The sequence below is a fragment of the Lepidochelys olivacea genome, assembly GCF_965140295.1.
Source record: "Lepidochelys olivacea isolate rLepOli2 genome assembly, chromosome: 7".
Lineage (NCBI taxonomy): Eukaryota > Metazoa > Chordata > Testudines > Cheloniidae > Lepidochelys > Lepidochelys olivacea.
Genome location: NC_140417.1, coordinates 122,227,938 through 122,247,234, shown reverse-complemented (window position 1 = coordinate 122,247,234; position 19,297 = coordinate 122,227,938). Strand labels below are relative to the sequence as shown.

Sequence of the window (19,297 nt, the reverse complement as noted above, 5' to 3'; positions counted from 1 at the left end):
TTATTTATTTCATATCAGCTCCTGTTTTTGAATACAGGGGAAGAATTTATCTCTTTCTTTGCACCCTCTGCTGTTGCTGGTTTGTTTGTTTTTTTCTAGTTCTAAGATGTTGCCTTGTTGCTATTTAGTTAAATATTAAGAGCTCAAGTAATGGGGGGGGGAAAAATCTAATTGCACGGCTCCCTCTTGTACAGGCTGTTTTTTACGGCGAGAGCAAACACAGACTCTTTACTCTATTAAAAGGTTATCCCGATCACTGAGGACATGCTGTAATCCAACCAGATTGCTGAATAGCTGTGTATCATAAAACCACAGAGAGTGAAAATGCCAGCTCGCTGCAGGGTAAATGTTAAAAGGCACCAGCAGACAGGTGATAATACCCTTTATTTATATAGCAACGCACTTTACAGGGGGCAAGGATGGTCTTGTGGCTAAAACTCTTGCCCGGGAATGGGCAGAGATGGCTTTGATTCCCAGCTCTGCCACACACTTCCAGTGGGTTCTTGGGCAAGTCACTTAATCTCCCAGTGCCTTAGTTACGCATATGTAAATTGGGGCTAATGCTGCCAGTGTGAGAACTTCAGGACTGTCTGTACAGTGTCTAAGAGCTCAAAGTGGCCCTGATCCCAGCTGGAGCTGCTGGGTGCTACTGTAATATAAATAATGTGGACCAAAGTCATGTTCCTACAACTGACAGTGCCAACCTTTGGGTGGAATATGGTGGATGTCTACCAGCACACGACAACCTTACATGGCTAATTAGGATAGCAGGACAAACTGAGAGACAGAATGTGGTTACCCATGTTGGAATCTGCTCAGGACAGCAGAGCTATTTTTGTGAACCTTTTATGGCTGCAAGGGGACAGGAGCACAAGCTGTAGGAAAGTGGAAGGCTGGCCTAGTGGTTAGAGCCCTAGCCTGGGACTAAGGAGAAGTGGGTTATATTCTCTGCTCTGCCTCAGTCTCCCTGTGTCTTGGTTTCCCCATCTGTAAAATGGGGATAAGAGTGACTGTGAGAACAAACAATGGAGGATTGTGAGGTGCTCAGTTACTACAGTGCCATCGGAGTGAGCGAGAGGGGTCTGAGGGCTCTTTGGAAGAGCCACGTGGTGTTAGCTGTGACAGGTGCAGCCTGGGATCAGCTCCCCTCCCTCAAACATCACAGGGCCTAGGACTGGAAGGGACCTCCTAGGTCAGTCTCCTGCTAGCTAACCCCAGTACATACACTTAAAGCTGGCTTAGGGGGTTTGTTCCCTGGTGGGAGGCTGCTCCAGACCCTCCCACACTCTGCTGGGTAGAAACCTTCCACTAATTTCCAGTCTGAATTTGTTCATGGCCACTTTATCCCCGTTTGTTTCTTGCCAGCATTGTCCGTTAATGGCACTAGCTCTTCTCCCTCCCCGGCGTTTACCCCACTCCCCTGCTGTATTTATAGCGAGCTGCCAGAGCCCTGCTCAGCCTTTGTTTTCCTAGGCTCTCTTCGTCCCCTCTTACACGACAGGCTCTCCGTTCCCCTGACCGTCCTCGGAGGCCTTTCCTGCACCTGTGCCACTCTGAATTCATCTCTCTGGAGTTGCACCCAGTATTCCAGATGAGGCCTCCTCAGTGCCTTGTTCAGTGGCATTGACGCTTCTCTAGCTCGACTGACCCGCCCCCAGGGTCGCAGCTGCCTTTTTGATAGGCTGCATTAGCTTTCCAAAGCACCGCGGCTGTAGCTGCCCTCATGTTTCCATCAGATGAAAAGAGAAAAAGAGGAGCCATTCCCAGGCTGAACTTGCCCTGCACTGGTGAAAATCCCTGCACTTGGATTTCCAGAGTCCTGATCCTTTGGGGTGGCCCAGCTCAGAGAAGGCAGGGGCACTTTGGATGAAATTTTGTCTCAAAGGCCGCTTGGGAATGACATTGTCTCTCACTAGCTAAGGGATGCATTCAGGCTTTGTGCCATCAGTACAATCGCTCTGAAGCAGCTGTAGCTAGTGAAAATACATGGCTCAAACCCCATGCAGCTAGTTCTCCTCCTACAGCTTCTCTCTAGGGGAAGCAGTGTGGGGCACAAACCTACAGCCTATTTTTGAACCAGGTGTGGGGAAGAATCACAGAATATCAGGGTTGGAAGGGACCTCAGCAGGCCATCCACTCCAACCCCCCGCTCAAAGCAGGACCGATCCCCAATTAAATCATCCCAGCCAGGGCTTTGTTAAGCCTAACCTTAAAAACTTCTAAGGAAGGAGATTCCACCACCTCCCTAGGTAACGCATTCCAGTGTTTTACCACCCTCCTCGTGAAAAAGTTTTTCCTAATATCCAACCTAAATCTCCTCCACTGCAACTTGAGACCATCACTCCTTGTTCTGTCATCTGTCACCACTGAGAACAGTCTAGATCCATCCTCTTTGGAACCCCCTTTCAGGTAGTTGAAAGCAGCTATCAAATCCCCCACCTCATTCTTCTCTTCCGTAGACTAAACATCCCCAGTTCCTCAGCCTCTCCTCATAACTCATGTGTTCCAGTCCCCTAATAATTTTTGTTGCCCTTTGTTGGATTCTTTCCAATTTTTCCAGGAGGAGGAGGTTAATAGGACCTTTTGAATTTAAGCAATGTGTGTCTGTTAGTGTGATGGCTGCAAGATCTCGGCTGACACTGGGGATTGAACCAGTGACTTCCTCTGGGGGTTCTGGGCAGGTGGGAGCTGTAACAGACCTCCATCCTCTGCACATCAGGCAGAGAGCATGTAATACACAGACCAACGGTTTACACTAGAGTATACGTGTGAGTTACGCTACTGTCTGTGTAAGGGCTTGTCTACACATGAATCTTAATCTGGATTAAGGCTGGGTGTGAACTCGAAGTGGAACTGCTAGTCCAGAATAACTCCATGTGTAGAAAAGATGTAAGGGATTTATCTGGCCCTCCATTACAACTGTATCTGAGCCCCGTCCCAGTCTAATGTATTTCTTCTCACAAGACCCCTGTGCAGTAGGGCAGTGCTGTTACACTCATTGTACAGACGGGAAGGAACCCACAGGGAGACTAAGTGACTTGCTGAATTTCATGCAGGAATTGAAGCTAGTCTCTCAAGTCTCAGGCTAGCCACCCTAACCACTGGGCCAGGCTTCCTCTCGACTGCATGACAGCTCCTGTGTAGGGATCCAGGGCTGCACTTGCCATAAACCACAGAGCAAATGTACTCATTAACTGCATGCCTACCCCGCCTTTGAAAATCCTGGCCAGTCAGAGAATCAGGTCTGCCCCAGCCAGCTTCACCTGCTCTTCTGTTTCACCTTCCTGAAGTGGCGGTTCCTCTCCAATGGGACAGGGCTGCCAGCTGCCCTGCTCCTGTTCACCTGGCACCTGAGCCTTGTCACCTGATCTGGGGGAAGGACGGATCCTCTCTGGAAATGGGTGTGGGCCAGAGACCAAGGCGGCCGGTGAAGCTGCAGTAACTGAGGCTCTGGGCTGGGGATCTGAGCAGGGCTGGCAACCCCGCCTGGGGCTCCCAGCACCTTCCCAAGCTGCTGGGGCCCTCCCCACCACACACAGGGCTGGAGCTGTGCTGGGGTGATAAGCTTCAGCCCCCTAAGGGGCTGAGCTGGGTTCCAGAGGGCCAAGGCCCCTTTATGGGGGGCGTTCCCCGTCTGCTTCTGTGGAACAGGAAACCTGCCTCTGCTAGTCCCCTAAGCCCCTCCACCAACTCACTCCCTCTGCACCTTGCCTGTCCCCCGAGGGACTGATATTCCCCCCCGCCCCCCGCAGGCATGGCAGAGCAATGAGGAGGGAGCAGCACAGTGTATCGTGGCCATGCAGCCAAGGTACAGCTTTCTGAATGGTGTTGCAGGGGCTCAGATACCCTGGCACCAGCAGCGGTTTCCTTTGGGGCATTGACCCACTGGGCTCATCCCTGCCTAAATAATGACCCAACCGGCGCCCCTTTCATCCGTCTAGGGCAGGGGTGGCCAACCTGAGCCTGAGAAGGAGCCAGGATTTACCAGTGGACATTGCCAAAGAGCCACCGTACTACGTCAGCAGCCCCGCATCAGCTCCTTTCCCCCCCCCACACTCCCAGCGCCTCCCACCCACCAGCAGCCCTGCCGATCAGCGCCTCCCCCTCCCTCCCTGCACCTCCCAATCAGCTGTTTCATGGCATGCAGGAGGCTGGGGGTGGGAGGAGCGAGGGCAGGGCAGGCTCAGGGGAGGGGGCGGGAAGGGGTGGAGTGGGGGCAGGGCCTGTGGCAGAGCCAGGGGTTGAGCAGTGAGCAACCCCCTGGCCCACTGGAAAGTTGGCGCCTGTAACTCCAGCCCCGGAGTCGGTGCCTGTACAAGGAGCCGCAGATTAACTTCTGAAGAGCCGCATGTGGCTCCAGAGGCCCAGGTTGGCCACCCCTGGTCTAGGGGATAGAAACATCCCTGGGGTTGGACAGAGACTTGCCCAGTGCAGCTGCCTCCCATGCTGTGTCCCTGGAGCGGCTGGCTGGGTCCATGGTGCGGGCAGCTCTACATGCCATCCCGCCAGGCTTCCCGCAGCCTGGCCTTCACCTTGAACTTCTGCACTTGGAGCACCACGCCGAACTTGCCCTCCAGCGCAGGCAGCGGCTGGCCCGGATGGACCTCCAGGGTGAACCTCTGCAGGATCCAGGCCAGGAAGAGGAAGATCTCCATCTTAGCGAGGGCTTCGCCCAAGCACACCCGGCTCCCGGCTCCGAAGGGCAGGTAACTGGGCGAGGGTGAGTAGATCCGATTGCCCTCCTCATCCAAGAAGCGACCTGCAGGGGGCGCAGCAGCCTCATTAAAGGGTGGGACAGCATCGTTGGTGAGATGTTTCCTTATGTGTGGGGTACCTGGGACTGTGGTTGGGGGACGGAGCTGTTCTACATGTAAGCAGTGTCAGGATGAGCTCCACCCTGACATCTGGTGGTGAGGTGTGGCAAGTTGTGGAAAAGAACTTCAGGGGCAGATCTCATTTGCATAGGCACACCCACCACGCCTAGAATGAGACCATAGCTGCCCAAATGGTCACTTTGGCCGCTGTGGGATCCCCAGTGTCTCTGTTATTGGGGCAGGAAGAATAAATTGTTATTACCCTGATTATGGGAACTGTGCTTGGAACTGTACGTGGCCTTTTGTTACGATGGAGGGATTCACCATCATCTAAGTAGCACTCGCTAGGCAAGGGTCATGGGTTCCAAAACTGTGTGAATGGAGAGAGGCTGGGGACAAGTATTAATACTTGGTGGCATGGGCCCCTTGGTGAGGGCCTTACATGCTGATTGTACTTCCTCCTCTCTCCACTGTGGAATATCAGAGCTAATTTTGATTTCATTAGAAGTCTAGTTATAGGCTGCTGAGCTCACTTTGGGCTGACAGTGCACCAGCACTGGGGCTCCCCTACTATAAGCTGAATTCACCTAAGAGCTGAAATCACTGAGTGTTGTGTTAAGTAGTGGGGGAGCCTGAAGATATATTGTGGAGCAGTTTGCGGGACGGCTGGTGAAGCAGTTCGACGCGGAGCAGTGTGTGGATGGCAGGAGCTGCTTGTGGGCCGTGGAGCTGAGTGAAGGAGTTCGTGGGGCGGCTGGCGGAGCGGAGCGCAGCTGAGCGAAGGAGTTCGTGGGGCGGCTGGTGGAGCGGAGCGCAGCTGAGCGAAGGAGTTCGTGGGGCGGCTGGTGGAGCGGAGTGCAGCTGCGCGAAGGAGTTTTGTGGGGCGGCTGGCAGAGCGGAGCGCCGCTATGGAGCTATGGGGCGGTCAGCTTCAGATCACGTAAGGTGCCTCTTACCCCCGTCCCATTTCCACCCAGGTTGGGAGGTAAAGCTCCGCCGATAAACTTTCGAACTCTGGGGCTGCCCTGACCAGGGACAGAGACTTTTGGGGCATTGGACTTTTGGGGTTGCTGGACTCAAGAACCAAAGGGAAAAGGGCATGCCCCAATTTGCCTGGGGTGGGGTTGTTTTTGCTCATGGGTTGTGTTATGAATCCGGTTGGTGGTGTTTCCCCAACATAATGCCACATTGTTTCTCTCTGTTATTAAAAGACTTTTGCTACACTCAGACTATGTGCTTGCGAGAGGGGAAGTATTGCCTCTTGGAGGCGCCCAGCGGGGGTGGTATATATTTGTCCCAGGTCACTGGGTGGGGGCTCGAGCCGGTTTGCATTGTGTTATTGGAATGGAACCCCTAGATATTGAACCCGGCCCTTGTTGCTGCCAACTCTGACGGGCAGAAGGGTTACATACAGCAGGATCAAGCCAGCTCTCCCCCCTTCCTTCATGTTCAGCTACTGGCCAAAGGGCCTGGGCAGACCCCCACTTGTGTGGGGGAAGTAGGGTCTCCAGGCTGAAGCTGGCATAGGACCAGGAAGTGCTGGCTTTCCCCCACAGCCCCAGCCCGGAGGGAGAGGTGTAGGGTGTATCCTGGCCCAGTCACATGGTGCACTTGGTGCCTCTCATAAGGGCAGAGACCTGCCAAACTCATCTCACACGTCCATCCAAAGGGCTGTGCCCTGGTGCCAGCTTGTGGTGCCTAGGCCCAATTTGTAGCAGCAACCTGAAGGCGTGAGCACTGCACCCTAGACCCGGTCTTCTACACTCCCCATCCCACTTGGGCCTGTCCTGATTCCCTTGCTCCATTCGAAGGAGCGAGACAAGGCCTCTGCACTTGGAGCCTCTCTGATTTATTGCCAGCCCCTGTGTGCCCCCTGATCCTGACCGCTCTTGTCTCCTGGGAAGAAGCTCTAGCCTGGCACAGTCCAGCCTGCGTAAGGTTAATCCAAGTTGGGCCAAATTGGTGCTGCACGCAGGAGGCTCCAGTGCAGCTGGTCACCTGTGGGCCCAGCACTGCCCAGAGGGAAGCGGGTCCCATTGCTCAGCAGCGCCCCCTTCTGGATGCTTGAGGAGCAGCGTCACTAGGCTCCACACAGCCCCACGCTGTCCTCCATCTGGGAGGATGGGGACTGGGGACTTGAGGGAGGGCAGCACCACCTAGCCCGGGGAGCCCCCCAAGCTAGAATGAGCCCCTGGCCGCAGCTCTCTCCGCCAGTGATCTGGGCCGCAGCCAGCTCCAAGCTTTGTTTGGGAGGCAACAGAGAGGCAAAGTCTGGCACTTCCCTCTCAACCCAGCCTGGCTCAGCAATGACCCCCTCGGCCTGGGGGGCAGAGATGGGCAGGTGCGGATACTAAGCCCAAAGCTTCAGCCAGGAAGGCCAGAGAAAAGGACCCACCTGGGTTAAACTCCTCTGGCTTGTCCCATTCCTTCTCGTCGTGGTGAAGGGACCAGAGGTTGACGAGGACCTGGGCTCCCTTTCGGATGGTGTATTCCCCAATGCTGCAATGTGGTGGGAGAGAGAATAATTCAGTGTGTCACTCTGCCATCACCTCCTCCCCCTGTCAAAGGAGGGACAGGGCTGGGTCATGAGCTGGGATGTGCCCAGAGAAGTCTCACCTGGTGTCCGTAAGGGCCACATGTGGGAGCAGCAGAGGGGAGACAGGCCGGATGCGCAGGACCTCGCTGATAGTGGCCTCCAGGTAGGGTAGCTGCTGCCTGTCGCTGAGCTGGGGGTGTCTCTCGAAGCCGATCTTCTGATCCAGTTCCTCCCGGATCTTTCTCTGCACCTGAGGGCACAGCCCAGCCAGGCCAGCATTAGCCAAGGGCGGGGATTGCTAAGGGCTACAGGTCTCCCTATGGCAAAGCATGGCACTTTGGTCCAGCTACTAAATGACCTGGGTAGGGTACATATACTACTACCCCCTAGTGGATCGAATGAGGACCCCTCACTGTGTGTCTCGGGCCCTGTAAGGCCAAAAGCTAATGGAGATTCTCTGTCAGGACTGTCTGAAATCTGTCCCTAGCTTGGTGCACAGCAGAGCCCCAATCGATAGGTCCCGGCGGGGCCGGGCTTTGTCACAACATTGACCCAAAACCGCCTGTTTGGCCCCTCCAAGCAGGACAGATGTGAAAGATTGGTGGGCCAAACAACCGCTGTTAAATGCTTGCCTGGGTCTGAGCGGGATTTCCAGGGACCCCGGTGTCATTGAGGGGGACCCTAGCCCAAGCCAGGTAAGGGATAGCTATTCCAGAGGAGGTTATTAGTCTAGGACAAACAGGAAATGCCTGTGGACCAGGCCGCTGGGGACACGCTCATCCCGCCCTCCATCTTCAACAGCCAGCCCTGGGGCCACTCCAGGAATGGCCTGGAGGAGGGGGCACCCTAGAAAGGGACATCTGAGCGCTCTTCTCCAGCAGGCTCTGTGCTTGGGGGTGGGTGCGGGGCGGAAGGGCCACGTGGGCAGGGTGGGCACGCGCACCTGCGGGTAGTGGAGTAGGTAGAGCACGGCCCACTTGAGCACGGTGCTGGTGGTCTCAACGCCCGCCCCGAAGATGTCGGCCACGGTCATGAGGATATGGTCGTCTGTCAGCTCCAGCGGCAGGGCCAGCTGACTGTTGTTGTTCTCCATGTTGAGCTGGACGCGGAGCAGGGCATCCATCAGGTCATTGACCGAGTCACTGCCCAGCGCTTTCTGCAAGGGGGGCAGGACAGCAGGGGTCAGAGGTGGCCGCAAGGGGAGCTAAGCAGCCGGGCCCCTCCTGGCCCCCCTCTACTCCTCAGTGTCAGTTCATACTAGGGGGGACAGCCACCTAGGGGGTCCTACCCAGAAGGACCCCCACCAGGAGTGGATGAGGAGGTGTGGGCCTGACACTCCAAGCCATGTGAAGGTGGCCATTCAAGATGGACAGGAGCAGCTTCTTTGCCCCCCACCTGTGGCTAAACCTCCCACCTCCCCAGCACTCCTTTCCCCCGCCCAGCAGGGGCTGGGGACCAGGGCAACATTCGGCCCTGCCGGGGAAATGACTGAGTAACAATACTAATCCCGGATAGTAACACCTCGCTCTCACCAGTAGGTCTCACAGTGCTTTGCAAAGGAGGGGGGGCAGTACTATTAGCCCCATTTTACAGATGGGAAATCTGAGGCACAGGGAGGGGACATGACCTGCCCATGGTCACTCAGCAGGCCAGCGGCAGAACCCAGCTCTCCTATTCACTAGGCCTGTCAATGTGGCTGGAAAGTAGCATTAGCCTCATGTTACAGGTGGGAAACTGAGGCATGGGGCGGGTCCGTGACTTGGCGCAGGCTGCACACTGGGTCAGCAGCAGAGCTGGGAATTGGACCTAGATCTGCACTGCTGCAGGACGTTTCTATTCTACCCACTCCAGAGTGGGGTGTGGTGGTAGAGCTGAGTGTGGGGAGCCCAGAACTGGGGTAGCAGCAGGGTACTGGAGTTCAGGATGGGGGTGCGCTAGCAGGGCTGGGGCACGCAATCCCATGCTGTAACCCCTTCCCCGCTGTACACCAAGCACTGAGGGTGTGGGAAAAGTTTCTTTTCCTTAGAGCAAGGTGGAGGTTGTAATGGGTGGGGAAGCACTTGTAAACCCCTCCCTTCATACAGCCCCACCTGTCACAGCAGGTGCTGTGTACTCCCATCCCCAGGGTCATGCTGGTCAGCTGGGGATCCTGCTGCCTGGGGACAGATCAGCAATGTGGGGTGCAGATCCCTCACTGGTCCCTGCTGCTTCCCCACTGGGGCTGGCAGGGCCTCAATGATTTGGAAACGTGGGGTGCAGATTGTAGCAATACATCCCCCTGCCCGCCGGCTGGGTCCCAGGTCTGAGCCCCTCCCCAGGCCTGGCCCCATGTCTGTGCAGCCTGTGAGCGGCCACACTGAGCTACCTACCTTGTGTTCCTTGAACTTCTTCTGCAGCAGCTGGTCTCTGACCTCGATGCAACTCCTCAGCAACGCCAGGTCCTTGTTGGGAAAAACCTGCAGGAGGAAAGACCAGCGGTGACACCCATTCACTCCACTTCATCTGTGGCAGGTGTGTATCCCAATCCAGAGCAAGTCCCCCCTGGTTCCCAAACTAGCCCTGTTCCTCCAGAGCCCTGGGTCTCCCAGCAGGTCCAGCTAGAGGGGGGCAGGTGGCCCACCGGGGTCCATAGGACCCTTGGTGTCAGGTGCCCTGTTTGGGCAGCGAAACGCTGTGGTCCAGAGTCACCCACTTCTTCTTTTGAATGGCTAGGGTAGGTAGCAACAACTACAAATGTCTAGCGATGTTTGAGAGCCAGCACATTGCTGCCACAGTGAGCTGGGGAATGTCCTTCAGGGAGCAAGACGACAACCTTTGCCTGGTGCTTTTGTTAAGTTCTGGTGTTTTGTGTGCTCTGTGTTTTGTGCAAATCCACCAACGTACCAAGGTCATCAACTGGCCACTGGATGTTGTTTTACCGACCACCCAGTGAACGTAGTGACAATTCTATAGTCACCCACTGACTTCAGTGAATTCATGCCTGGCGCAGCTCCAGCCACCCTGGTGCTGAGCAGAGAGAGGTTCTATGGGCTACTAGGAGAGTCCCAGCCAGCCCACTTTGGCCAGTGAAGAGCGAGGAGGGGCAAACTAGAGGTGGACTAAGAGCGACTGACCATCTCCCCTCTTCAACCACCCCCTCCAGCTCTCACCTGCAGCCAGGGGAAGATGTCCACCAGGCTCTTTTGGCCCACCGTGTTCACGATGCCTTCATTATACTGCAGCATGGCCTCAAACTCGGGGTCCCCTCGCCTGTAGCAGGAGTTGAAGCACAGCGAGCACACCACATTGGTAACAGCTCGGTTGAGCTCCGGGGCCATGTCCAGGAGGGTGTCCTGAAAACTGCTGAGAGACTCGCACAAGGAGGCAGCTTCCCGACAGACTAGAAGGAAGGGGAGAGATGGTGGTGCATCTGGAGAGCACTGGGGCCTAGCAAGTGGGGAGAGTGCGTTGAGTTGGGGTGTGTCAGCACAACTGGGGTGAGGGTAGCTCAAACTGGACAAAGGGGAGGCATGTCGTGCACAGGGCTAGAATAGCAGGGGGGCTGTGGGTCGGGATCGAGGGGTACTGGCAGCGCTGTGGGGGGATCCCATGACTGGAAAGGCAGGGGGGCTGTGCGGGAGGCAAGGAAGATGAGACTGGAAAAGCAAGATGTGTCCCAGCTCATAAGTCAGGCCCAGGAAAACGCGTGGATGATTTTTAAAAATTTCCCAGCAGCATCACGGGTAAAGTATCGATTTTCCCGGAATAAGCGCAGCCACCAAGTCCTCCCCAGACGGATGTGATTTCCCTGCAGGGAGGAGGCAGTACCAGGCATCCATGTGGGCTGATTTCATGCTCGCTGTGGCTCGTAGCTTGTTTTCCAAGCAGCAGTGGCACTAGCTATGTGCCTCGCCTACAACCAGCTGCTGACCCCCTCCGAACTGCTGCTCTGCCGTGACACTGCCGTGCTACCAGCCCCACTGAGCACAAGACCAGCACACGTGGATGGCCACTTCCACCACCCTGCTGTTGGAAAAGCCACAGTACAGGGCTAATGCTGCGATTTCCGCGCAGGCAGTGAAATCTTGCTTTTCGCAGGACCCTAGTGGTGATTAAGGCGTGTCAGCAGAGCTGTGATATGCAGAGCCCAGGGCTGGGATAGCACGGGGCCTGCAAGGCGAGATTGGGAGGTTCTGGCAGTACTGTGTGTGTGGGGAACCCGGGCCTGGGACAGCCGGGGGAGCTGTGGGTTGGAATTGACAAGGAGGTGTGCAGGGGGGTGACCTTTGCCACGTAATTAGCTTAGGGAGGCAAATGTGAAGCACCCAGATTTCCCCTAGGGTTTGACGGCAATTGGCCCCAGACAAGTCTGGGGATTGGGGAGGGATGTAGCAGGTGTGGACCAAAATCTCCTTCCTTAGAGGTTTTTAAGGTCAGGCTTGACAAAGCCCTGGCTGGGATGATTTAACTGGGAATTGGTCCTGCTTCAAGCAGGGGGTTGGACTAGATGACCTTCTGGGGTCCCTTCCAACCCTGATATTCTATGATTCTATGATTCAGGGGTAGGTCAGTGAACAGATGGGAGAAACTGAGTCTCAGAGCACCACTGTGACTTGCCCAAGGAATCTGTGGCGGAGCAGGGAATATAACCCACTTCTCCTGGCTGCCAGCACTTCACCCTACCTGCTAGCCCATCCTCCCCCTCTGCCGCGGTTGGCCGGCCTCCCTTGATGCAGAGGCAGGGAAGTGACACTTACTGATTTTCTCCAGGGCCAGCGTCCCTTTTCCAAACATGGAGAGTGACGCGTGCACCTGCTTGCGCAGGAATTTCCAGTGTGGGCTGTAGGTGGCGAAGGCGATGTCTTTGCCGTTCCTGGTCAGAATGTCCGTGGTCACCTGAGGGCAAAGAGAGGCACATAGCAATCTCCTCTGCTGGCAGGACTGTGAGACGGGGCGGGGGGAGCCTGGCCTGGGAGCCAGCGATGTCACCTTGCCTCTTCTGCACCCTGCTTTAGCCCATTCTGTTTGCCTGCGGGCCCGGCCACCCTGAGCATTGGAGCTGACCTGAAGCAGCTGTGCAGTGCCCAGCTCCTCCCGGGCCCAAACGGCTGAGCCAAGGTCTAGTGCTCTGCATGGCCAGGGCGGACACATGGGGCTGCCTCCAAGTCCAGGGCGCTGCGGGATGAACAATGGGGACAGTGCCTGTAACCTGCATGGCACACAGGAGCACCTTGTCTTGGGCACTGGAGGCCCCCTCTGGATATTTAAGGAACAGCACGGCTGGGATTCGACAGGGGAGGAAATGGGGCAGCCTGGCCTCTGGCCCGCAGGTCTCTGGGGTTTGGTGCCTGAGCTTTGTCCTGTCTGCAGCTGGAGTTACAAGGCTGATGGAGCAGCAGCGTGGTGTGGGAGCATGTCTTCCTGCCCTGCACACTTGGCTGCAGTTCCAGTCTGATTGGTTAGTGTTGGGGGAGCAGTCTTCCACCTCCACAGAGCCCTCCTCCTCCCACCCCACACTTTCTGGCCCTATACAGGTGCAACGCCACTGGGGCTGGCAGAGTTGCACCTTTTGCACACCTCTTGGACCAATGGTAAGTTTGGCCCTTTGGGGCTCTGTAAAGCCCTACACAGAGTCAGTGAAACCATCCCTAGAGCACATTTCATCCCAGAGCATCTACGAGCGCTTTGCATGTTATGCAGGTACCAGAGCAACTTAACCCAGCACTGAAATGCAGCCACCTCTGGGATGGGACGCAGCCCCACTTTAACAGTGCATGCCAGTACCACCCAACAGTTTGGGACTAGAAGTGGCGTGCCCTCCCCCATTGAAACCAGAAAGGGAATGTGGTCAGGGCAGGAGGTTCCTCAGGGACACACAGCCTGGGTCAGCAGGGTCACTCTAATGTTGTGGGGATAAATAAAGCAAAGGAGGGGAAAAGCTGAGCGGCCTTCAGGAGCCAGCTGTGAGTAGAGATGCTGCCACGGTGGGGTCATTACTGTCACATACTGAAGTAACCCTACTGTGACCCAAGAGACCCTCTCAGTGCCAGCTGACAAGGGGTTACAGGCATAGCTGGATTCTGGGCTGTATATTCTGGTTCATCAAAGAATGTTTGGTGAGGTCTAAAGGGAAAGCTGGGGTCACACTGGTCATCAGAGGCCTTGTGACATGTATGTACAGAGACTACGTGAGGCGTTAAGCCCAGAGACTGGAAATACGTTTTAACGTCTGTACCAAGACAGTGTTGGCCAGACAGGTTTTCTGTCAGAGAAAGGATGTTTGTTCCCCTGTTTCTCTGTCGGCGTGTAAATAAAGCATAGGAAGCTGACACAACGGGTGCAGATCGACATTCCAAGTCAACAGAGAGACATGAACGCAACAGGGACGAGCACACAGAAAAAACAAGCGACGGCCGGGGTGAGGGGTGATACTGCTTCTGAGGACAGATAATGAACTTCGGGGATGCACGGAGAAGACAAAGAGGACACCCCCTTCTCCTGCACCTAGGAAGTAAACAGGCAGTGCATTTATACCCATGAAAACTGGATCAGAACCAGCCTCGGTCAAAATTTGGGGTGAGAGAAACTGCTGTAGGCAGGAGGTGAACCTGTGAGTTAGTCTCTGGAAAGTATGGTATCATTTTGTTTTACGTGCACCTCTTTGTTTCCAGGCTCCTTACTCACCAGCTCCTGAAGCTCTAAACTCTGATAACAAACTTAGTTGTGTTTTCACTATAAATGTAGTTCTGGGCTGTGATGTTAAATCAAGCGCTGGTTTAGGGCTGAATCTGACCATCTGGTGCATATACTGTGCCTTTGGGGACAGCAAGCCTGGGATTTCTGAGTGTAGCCAGTGTCAGGGGCTGGCTAGTCCAGGGCAACACTTCAAAGGGATGTGGGGAGTGGGGTGCACCTATTGTTGCCCTGCAAATCAAAGTAAGACCTAGCCCGGAGGAGAGTGCTTGGCTGGCTAACAGGCTGATGGTGTTAGGAGCTGGCCTCCAGCTAAACACATGCAGGATTCCTGTATGCTGGAGGTTGGGGGGTAACCAGGTGCCTCACGAGCCTGGGTACCCCGAGAACCAGCCACCTTTGTCATGAGGGTGCCACCCATATGAATAAAGAGGCTTTAGTTCCTGCACAGCAGCTCAAGGGTTAACAGGAGCATGGTTCCCCCCTGTGTGGGACCTCAAACTGGGGGCTATGAACGGGTTGGGGAGTCAGGGGGTGGATGGGTCTCACAATCACCCCTCCCCTTCTTTCTGGCTAGATGGGAAGGAGGGGAAATGTGGGGGTCACCATAGTGGAAAGGGTCTGACCCACTGCCCTAGTGTGTTTAGCACCTGTCATTCAATGACCTCAAAGCACCGCAAGGTGGGGTATTATCCCCCTGCTTTTAGAGATGGGGAAACTGAGGCGCACAGCAGAGAAGTGCCTTGCCCAAGGACCCCAAGCTGGCTGGGACTAGAACCCAGGTCTCCCACCCCTGTGCTCTACTCTCTAGGCTTTGCTTCCTTTCTCTCCCAGGCAGCTAGAGAGACAGGGCCATGTGGGTTACTTACTGTGTGGGGCCGGCCAGCGAAGGTCTTTCCCTTCTTCAGCAGCACCTCCTTGGCATGCAGGTAGTGGTTCACCACCACCATGTACTGGGAGCCCATCTGCAGGGAGTAGAGGCTGCCGTATTTCTTCTGCAGGCTGTGTAAGAGGAGATGGAACTGGCAGTTATCGGTCAGGTGCAGTAGGCTCCCGATGATGGGCAGGGAAGGCAGGCTCCTGGGGTACCTGGGCCTGGGCTCTGCTTTCCCCTTTGCAAGTCTCCAGAAGGAGAGGAGCGCCAGCATCAGGAGCAGCACTCCCAGGAGTGGGACCATTGTCCTTCGCTGTGGCTGTCGGCTCTCCCTGGAGCAAGTGAGGCGCGGTCCCTTATAAGGGCTTTCGCTGACATTGCCTTGGCTTGGGGTTGCCTGTTGCCTTGCGGAGGGCTGTGTTATCAATAGCTTGGAAGATAACCACTCACTTGGGCTGGAACGCAGCCAGCCTCCCGGCTGCCAGCACAGCGAGAGCAGAATCCGTCTTTAGTAAGTTTGGCTAATTGAGCTGGTCTTTGCAAGCTCCTAAAAATCCCAGCAAACCCCCAGCAATATCAACATGGGTTGTGGGTTTGGCAGGCAGGGAGGATCAGCAGTGCCTCATAGGGTCAGAGCTAACCTAGGAAGAGTTACCTTTGCCAGGATGCGTGGCAAGACTTTCTTATTGTTATGTGCATTACGGTAGCAGCTAGAGGCCCCAAGTCAGATCGTGGCCCCATTGGAGCACGTGCTGTACAGCTGCATGGTGAGAGCCAATCCTGGCCCCTAACCATTTACAATCCAGTTAGACAAAGGAAGATTTTGACCCCATTGTACAGATGGGGACCATTCAAGGAGTAAGAGACTGGTCAAAGGTGGGACTTGAACCCAGGACTTCAGAGTCCTAATTCAGTGCTTTAATAATCATGAGCCCTTCCTTAGTGCAGATAAACTCCATGGGGACCAGCCTGCTTGTGCAGGGATCTGGGCAGCTCTCATGAGCTAAGCAGCCTTGGGCTAGTTCAGCAGCACATTGCTGGAAGAGCTGCAGGAAGTGGTGTTGGAAATCCAGTAGAGGGGTGGTCTTCCCCCTGAATCAGTAGGGAGCCAACACCACTGGATCTCCCTCCTTAAAACCCACTTCTTAGAGCCATCCTCCCCTGTGGAATTCTTGCCTGATTTACTGCATACTCTGGGAGGAAGGAGCTAAAGAGGACGCCAAATATCAGAGCTCTGAGAAGGGACCACGGCTGTGTTTTTATATTGCCAAAGTATCTGCATAGGGGCTATAGGGAACAGCCAAGATAACTAAATAGCACAGAAGGACAGCTTTTATGGCTAGCCACAACAGGTACATTAACAGCGTCCATTCCCCAAGTGATCATCCTGCTGACCTGGATAACAGAGGCCATGGGATTTCCCTGAATTCGTTCCTGTTTAAACTAGAGCAGGTCTTCTAGAAAAACAGCCAACTATGATTTTTAACATTTGCTAGTGATGGAGAATCCACCCTAACCCTGGGTAAGTTGTTCCAGTGTTTAATTACCTCCCTGTTAAAAATAGCACCTTTAATGCTAGTCTAAGGCTGTCCATTTTCAACTTCTAGCCATTAGCTCTTGTTATGGTTTTGTCTGCTAGACTGAAGCAGCCTCTAATATCAAATTTCTGTTCCCCACATAGGTATTTGCAGACGGTGATCGTCACCCCTTAACAGTCTCTTTCATCAGCTAAACCAATTGAGCTCCTTGAGTTTGTTACTATTAGGCATGGCTTCCAATCAATTGATCATTCTCGTGGCTCTTCTTTGAATCTTCTGTGCTCCCACAGGGTTGCATAGGTGTAAGTGGGAGACAGGGTGATGCATGCGGGGAGCGGGAGTGGGAGGGGAAGAACTCAGTTATACTCTGAGATCGCAGACTGAGATAGAAAACCCAACTGGAAGCACAGCTAAGCTGAGAGTCGCTGAGGGATATTAGACTGACAGAGGTGTCTCACCTGAACCCAGCCGTGCAGCTTTCCAGTGAGTGGGAAGGAAAAGCAAGTGCCTCTGGGGTGCTTTGAAATACCAAGGCTCTACCATTACATAGTTCCACTGTATAGAAAGAAAGGCAGTTATTTTTCGATCAAACAGGAAACAACTCATAAGGGAACTGGCTTCTTTTGAAATGGCCTTAAAGGACTCTTCCTGCTCTGATGCATGGCCTTTCCAGGTGCGTAGGAAGTACCACAATGGCAGATGGACTAGATGACGTTAAAAAAGTCCTTGTGCCATATAACGGCTACTGCTGTGTTGGCAGCCCATTGGGTGAACACAGCACTTTGGGTGAATGCGGCGGTGCCCTAGCCAGGGGTTGACCCAATGAGGGGGGGACAGGTCTCCAGCCGGAAGAAGAGCCGAGGCAGAGGACGGAGCGGGGCAGGATCCCGCGTGGTGGGGAAAGTGGGATTCCTCTCGAAAGGTAGCCTGGAAAAGGTGGGCCTAGCAGCCCTGAATCTTTAGCAATGAATGTGGATTCCTTTTGCACCGATTCCCCATGGGTTAGACAACGTGAGGTGTAGTGCTGTGGTTAAGTACGGATTCACCTCTGCCTTTTTACAGCTTGTGAGCTGTGTGATAAAGCAGCGCCTTGTTTTCTGGCTCAGTCTCGGGGTATTGTGTACATGTACCGTGAGTGCAACTTCTCCCTCTGCTCGAGGGAAATGAACCCGGCCTGACGTGAATGAAGACGAGACCGCTCTGCTGCCACCCAGGGTTACAATACACTGGGGCTCAAAGGGGTCTTCCGGAGGGCAGTTTCCTACCTACTGGGTTTAATGGCCGGATCCAGCCGTCACCATGAAAGGGAACTGCTCTAAGATTGGAGAGTGCGGAACATACGTCAGCAGGGGTATTGTGCAGTCTAATTAACTTGTGGAGCAGTCTGAGATGGTGGGATGGAAAGTTCTGTAGAAGGGCAACGTATTTTTATGAATATTATTGCTACTGTGTTAATGGGCAGGACAAGGGACAATGGGTTCAAACTACAGCATGGTAGATTAAATCTCAGGAAAAACTTCCTAACTGTAAGAACAGTAGGACAATGGCACAGATGCCTAGGGAGGTTGTGGAAGCTCTGTCATTGGAGGTTTTCAAAAGGAAGCTGGAGCCATCTGTCTTGGATGGTTTAGCCACAACAAATCTGACATCTTGGCAGGCAGTTAGACTAGGTGACCCTTGTGGTCCCTTCTAACCCTTTGGCTCTATGAATGACTAGCTGCCCCTTTACGATGAGCATCTTGCTGAGGCTACTTGGGTTTACATCTGGTTTAAGTCTGGTCAGGTTCCTTTTTGCCATGGATCCAAGACTCCATAACATCCTTCCACCTACCGTTGGGAAGGCTGATGCTGTCTCAGCTTCCTAGCATCCCCCCTTTTCCATTCTGGTGGCCTCAACAGCTGTCCTCGGTGGCTGGGTTCCCTTGAACACCTCAAGGTAATGGCCGGGACAGTACTCAGAGCGTACACTTAAATGGCACGGACAAGACGGTATGTTCCAGAGTGAAGATAAACCACATGTGCTGCAATTAATGGCTTGTCGTGTTGGCCGAGCTCCGAGTTCTCTCTCTGATGCTACCTGATTTCCACTGTACCCTTGGGGACAGATTCAGCAGAGTGGCCTCGAAGAGGTGCACAAAGTCAACTACTTTTCCAAGGGTTTGTAAAGCTACTACTTGGGGGAAGGAGATGGGAGCAGTGGGAGGGGAAGTAATGCAAATGACAATACAGGGGAGGGGATGTAAGCCTGCATTGCGCCTCAGTTTCCCCCAAATAAAAAGGATAAGACTTACCTATGAGAATGAGTGAGGGGAGCTCTGAGGCACATGATCATCTGCTCTAATCTCCTTTGAGACTCTCAAGTGCTATAGCCGTGCAAAAAGTTATATTAACAGCAGTACATTGGTAGTATGTTAGCAGTCATCCTGTCTTTAAAGCAGCTGGTAAGCAGTTTATTTACGAGAAAAAAGATGACATGTTTCCCTGGGCAAAGACCAGCAATGTCCTTCCCAAGCCTGTGTAAGAAGGAAAGCAATCTCAAGAAGTGAAAGCTTGGGAAGAGGGGTATGATACCAAAGGAGTGTTGGCCAGTGGGCAGTGCAGGGGTCTGGGAGCTAGGACTCATGGGTCCCATGACCAACTTTGCCACTGACTTGCTATGAGAATTGGGGCAAGTCACTTAGCCCTTCTGTGCCTGTTTACACATCTGCAAAATGGAGTTAATTATAGAATATCAGGGTTGGAAGGGACCTCAGGAGGTCATCTAGTCCAACCCCCTGCTCCAAGCAGGACCAATCCCCAATTTTTGCCCCAGATCCCTAAATGGCCCCCTCAAAGATTGAGTTCACAACCCTGGGTTTAGCAG

General features: G+C 54.2%; 1 protein-coding gene across 1 annotated transcript; it reads right to left on the bottom strand.

Moving 5' to 3' along the window:
• Positions 1-4,145: 4,145 nt before the first annotated feature.
• Positions 4,146-15,216, bottom strand: CYP17A1 (cytochrome P450 family 17 subfamily A member 1). Its single transcript, XM_084635477.1, has 8 exons — positions 14,892-15,216; positions 12,087-12,225; positions 10,500-10,729; positions 9,720-9,806; positions 8,294-8,506; positions 7,431-7,600; positions 7,210-7,313; positions 4,146-4,759 (listed from the first exon to the last, which is right to left on the bottom strand). Exons 1-8 carry the CDS (start codon positions 15,198-15,200, stop codon positions 4,491-4,493), a joined length of 1,521 nt encoding a protein of 506 aa, XP_084491603.1. The 5' UTR covers positions 15,201-15,216; the 3' UTR covers positions 4,146-4,490.
• Positions 15,217-19,297: the final 4,081 nt, after the last annotated feature.

Excerpts from the sequence above, each read along its gene's own strand:
- CYP17A1 (XM_084635477.1), bottom strand. The coding sequence starts at position 15,200 with ATGGTCCCACTCCTGGGAGTGCTGCTCCTGATGCTGGCGCTCCTCTCC. Across the intron at positions 12,226-14,891 it reads TCGCTGGCCGGCCCCACACA|GTGACCACGGACATTCTGAC; the intron begins GTAAGTAACCCA and ends CTTTGCCCTCAG. Across the intron at positions 4,760-7,209 it reads GCCAGAGGAGTTTAACCCAG|GTCGCTTCTTGGATGAGGAG; the intron begins GTGGGTCCTTTT and ends CGCCCCCTGCAG.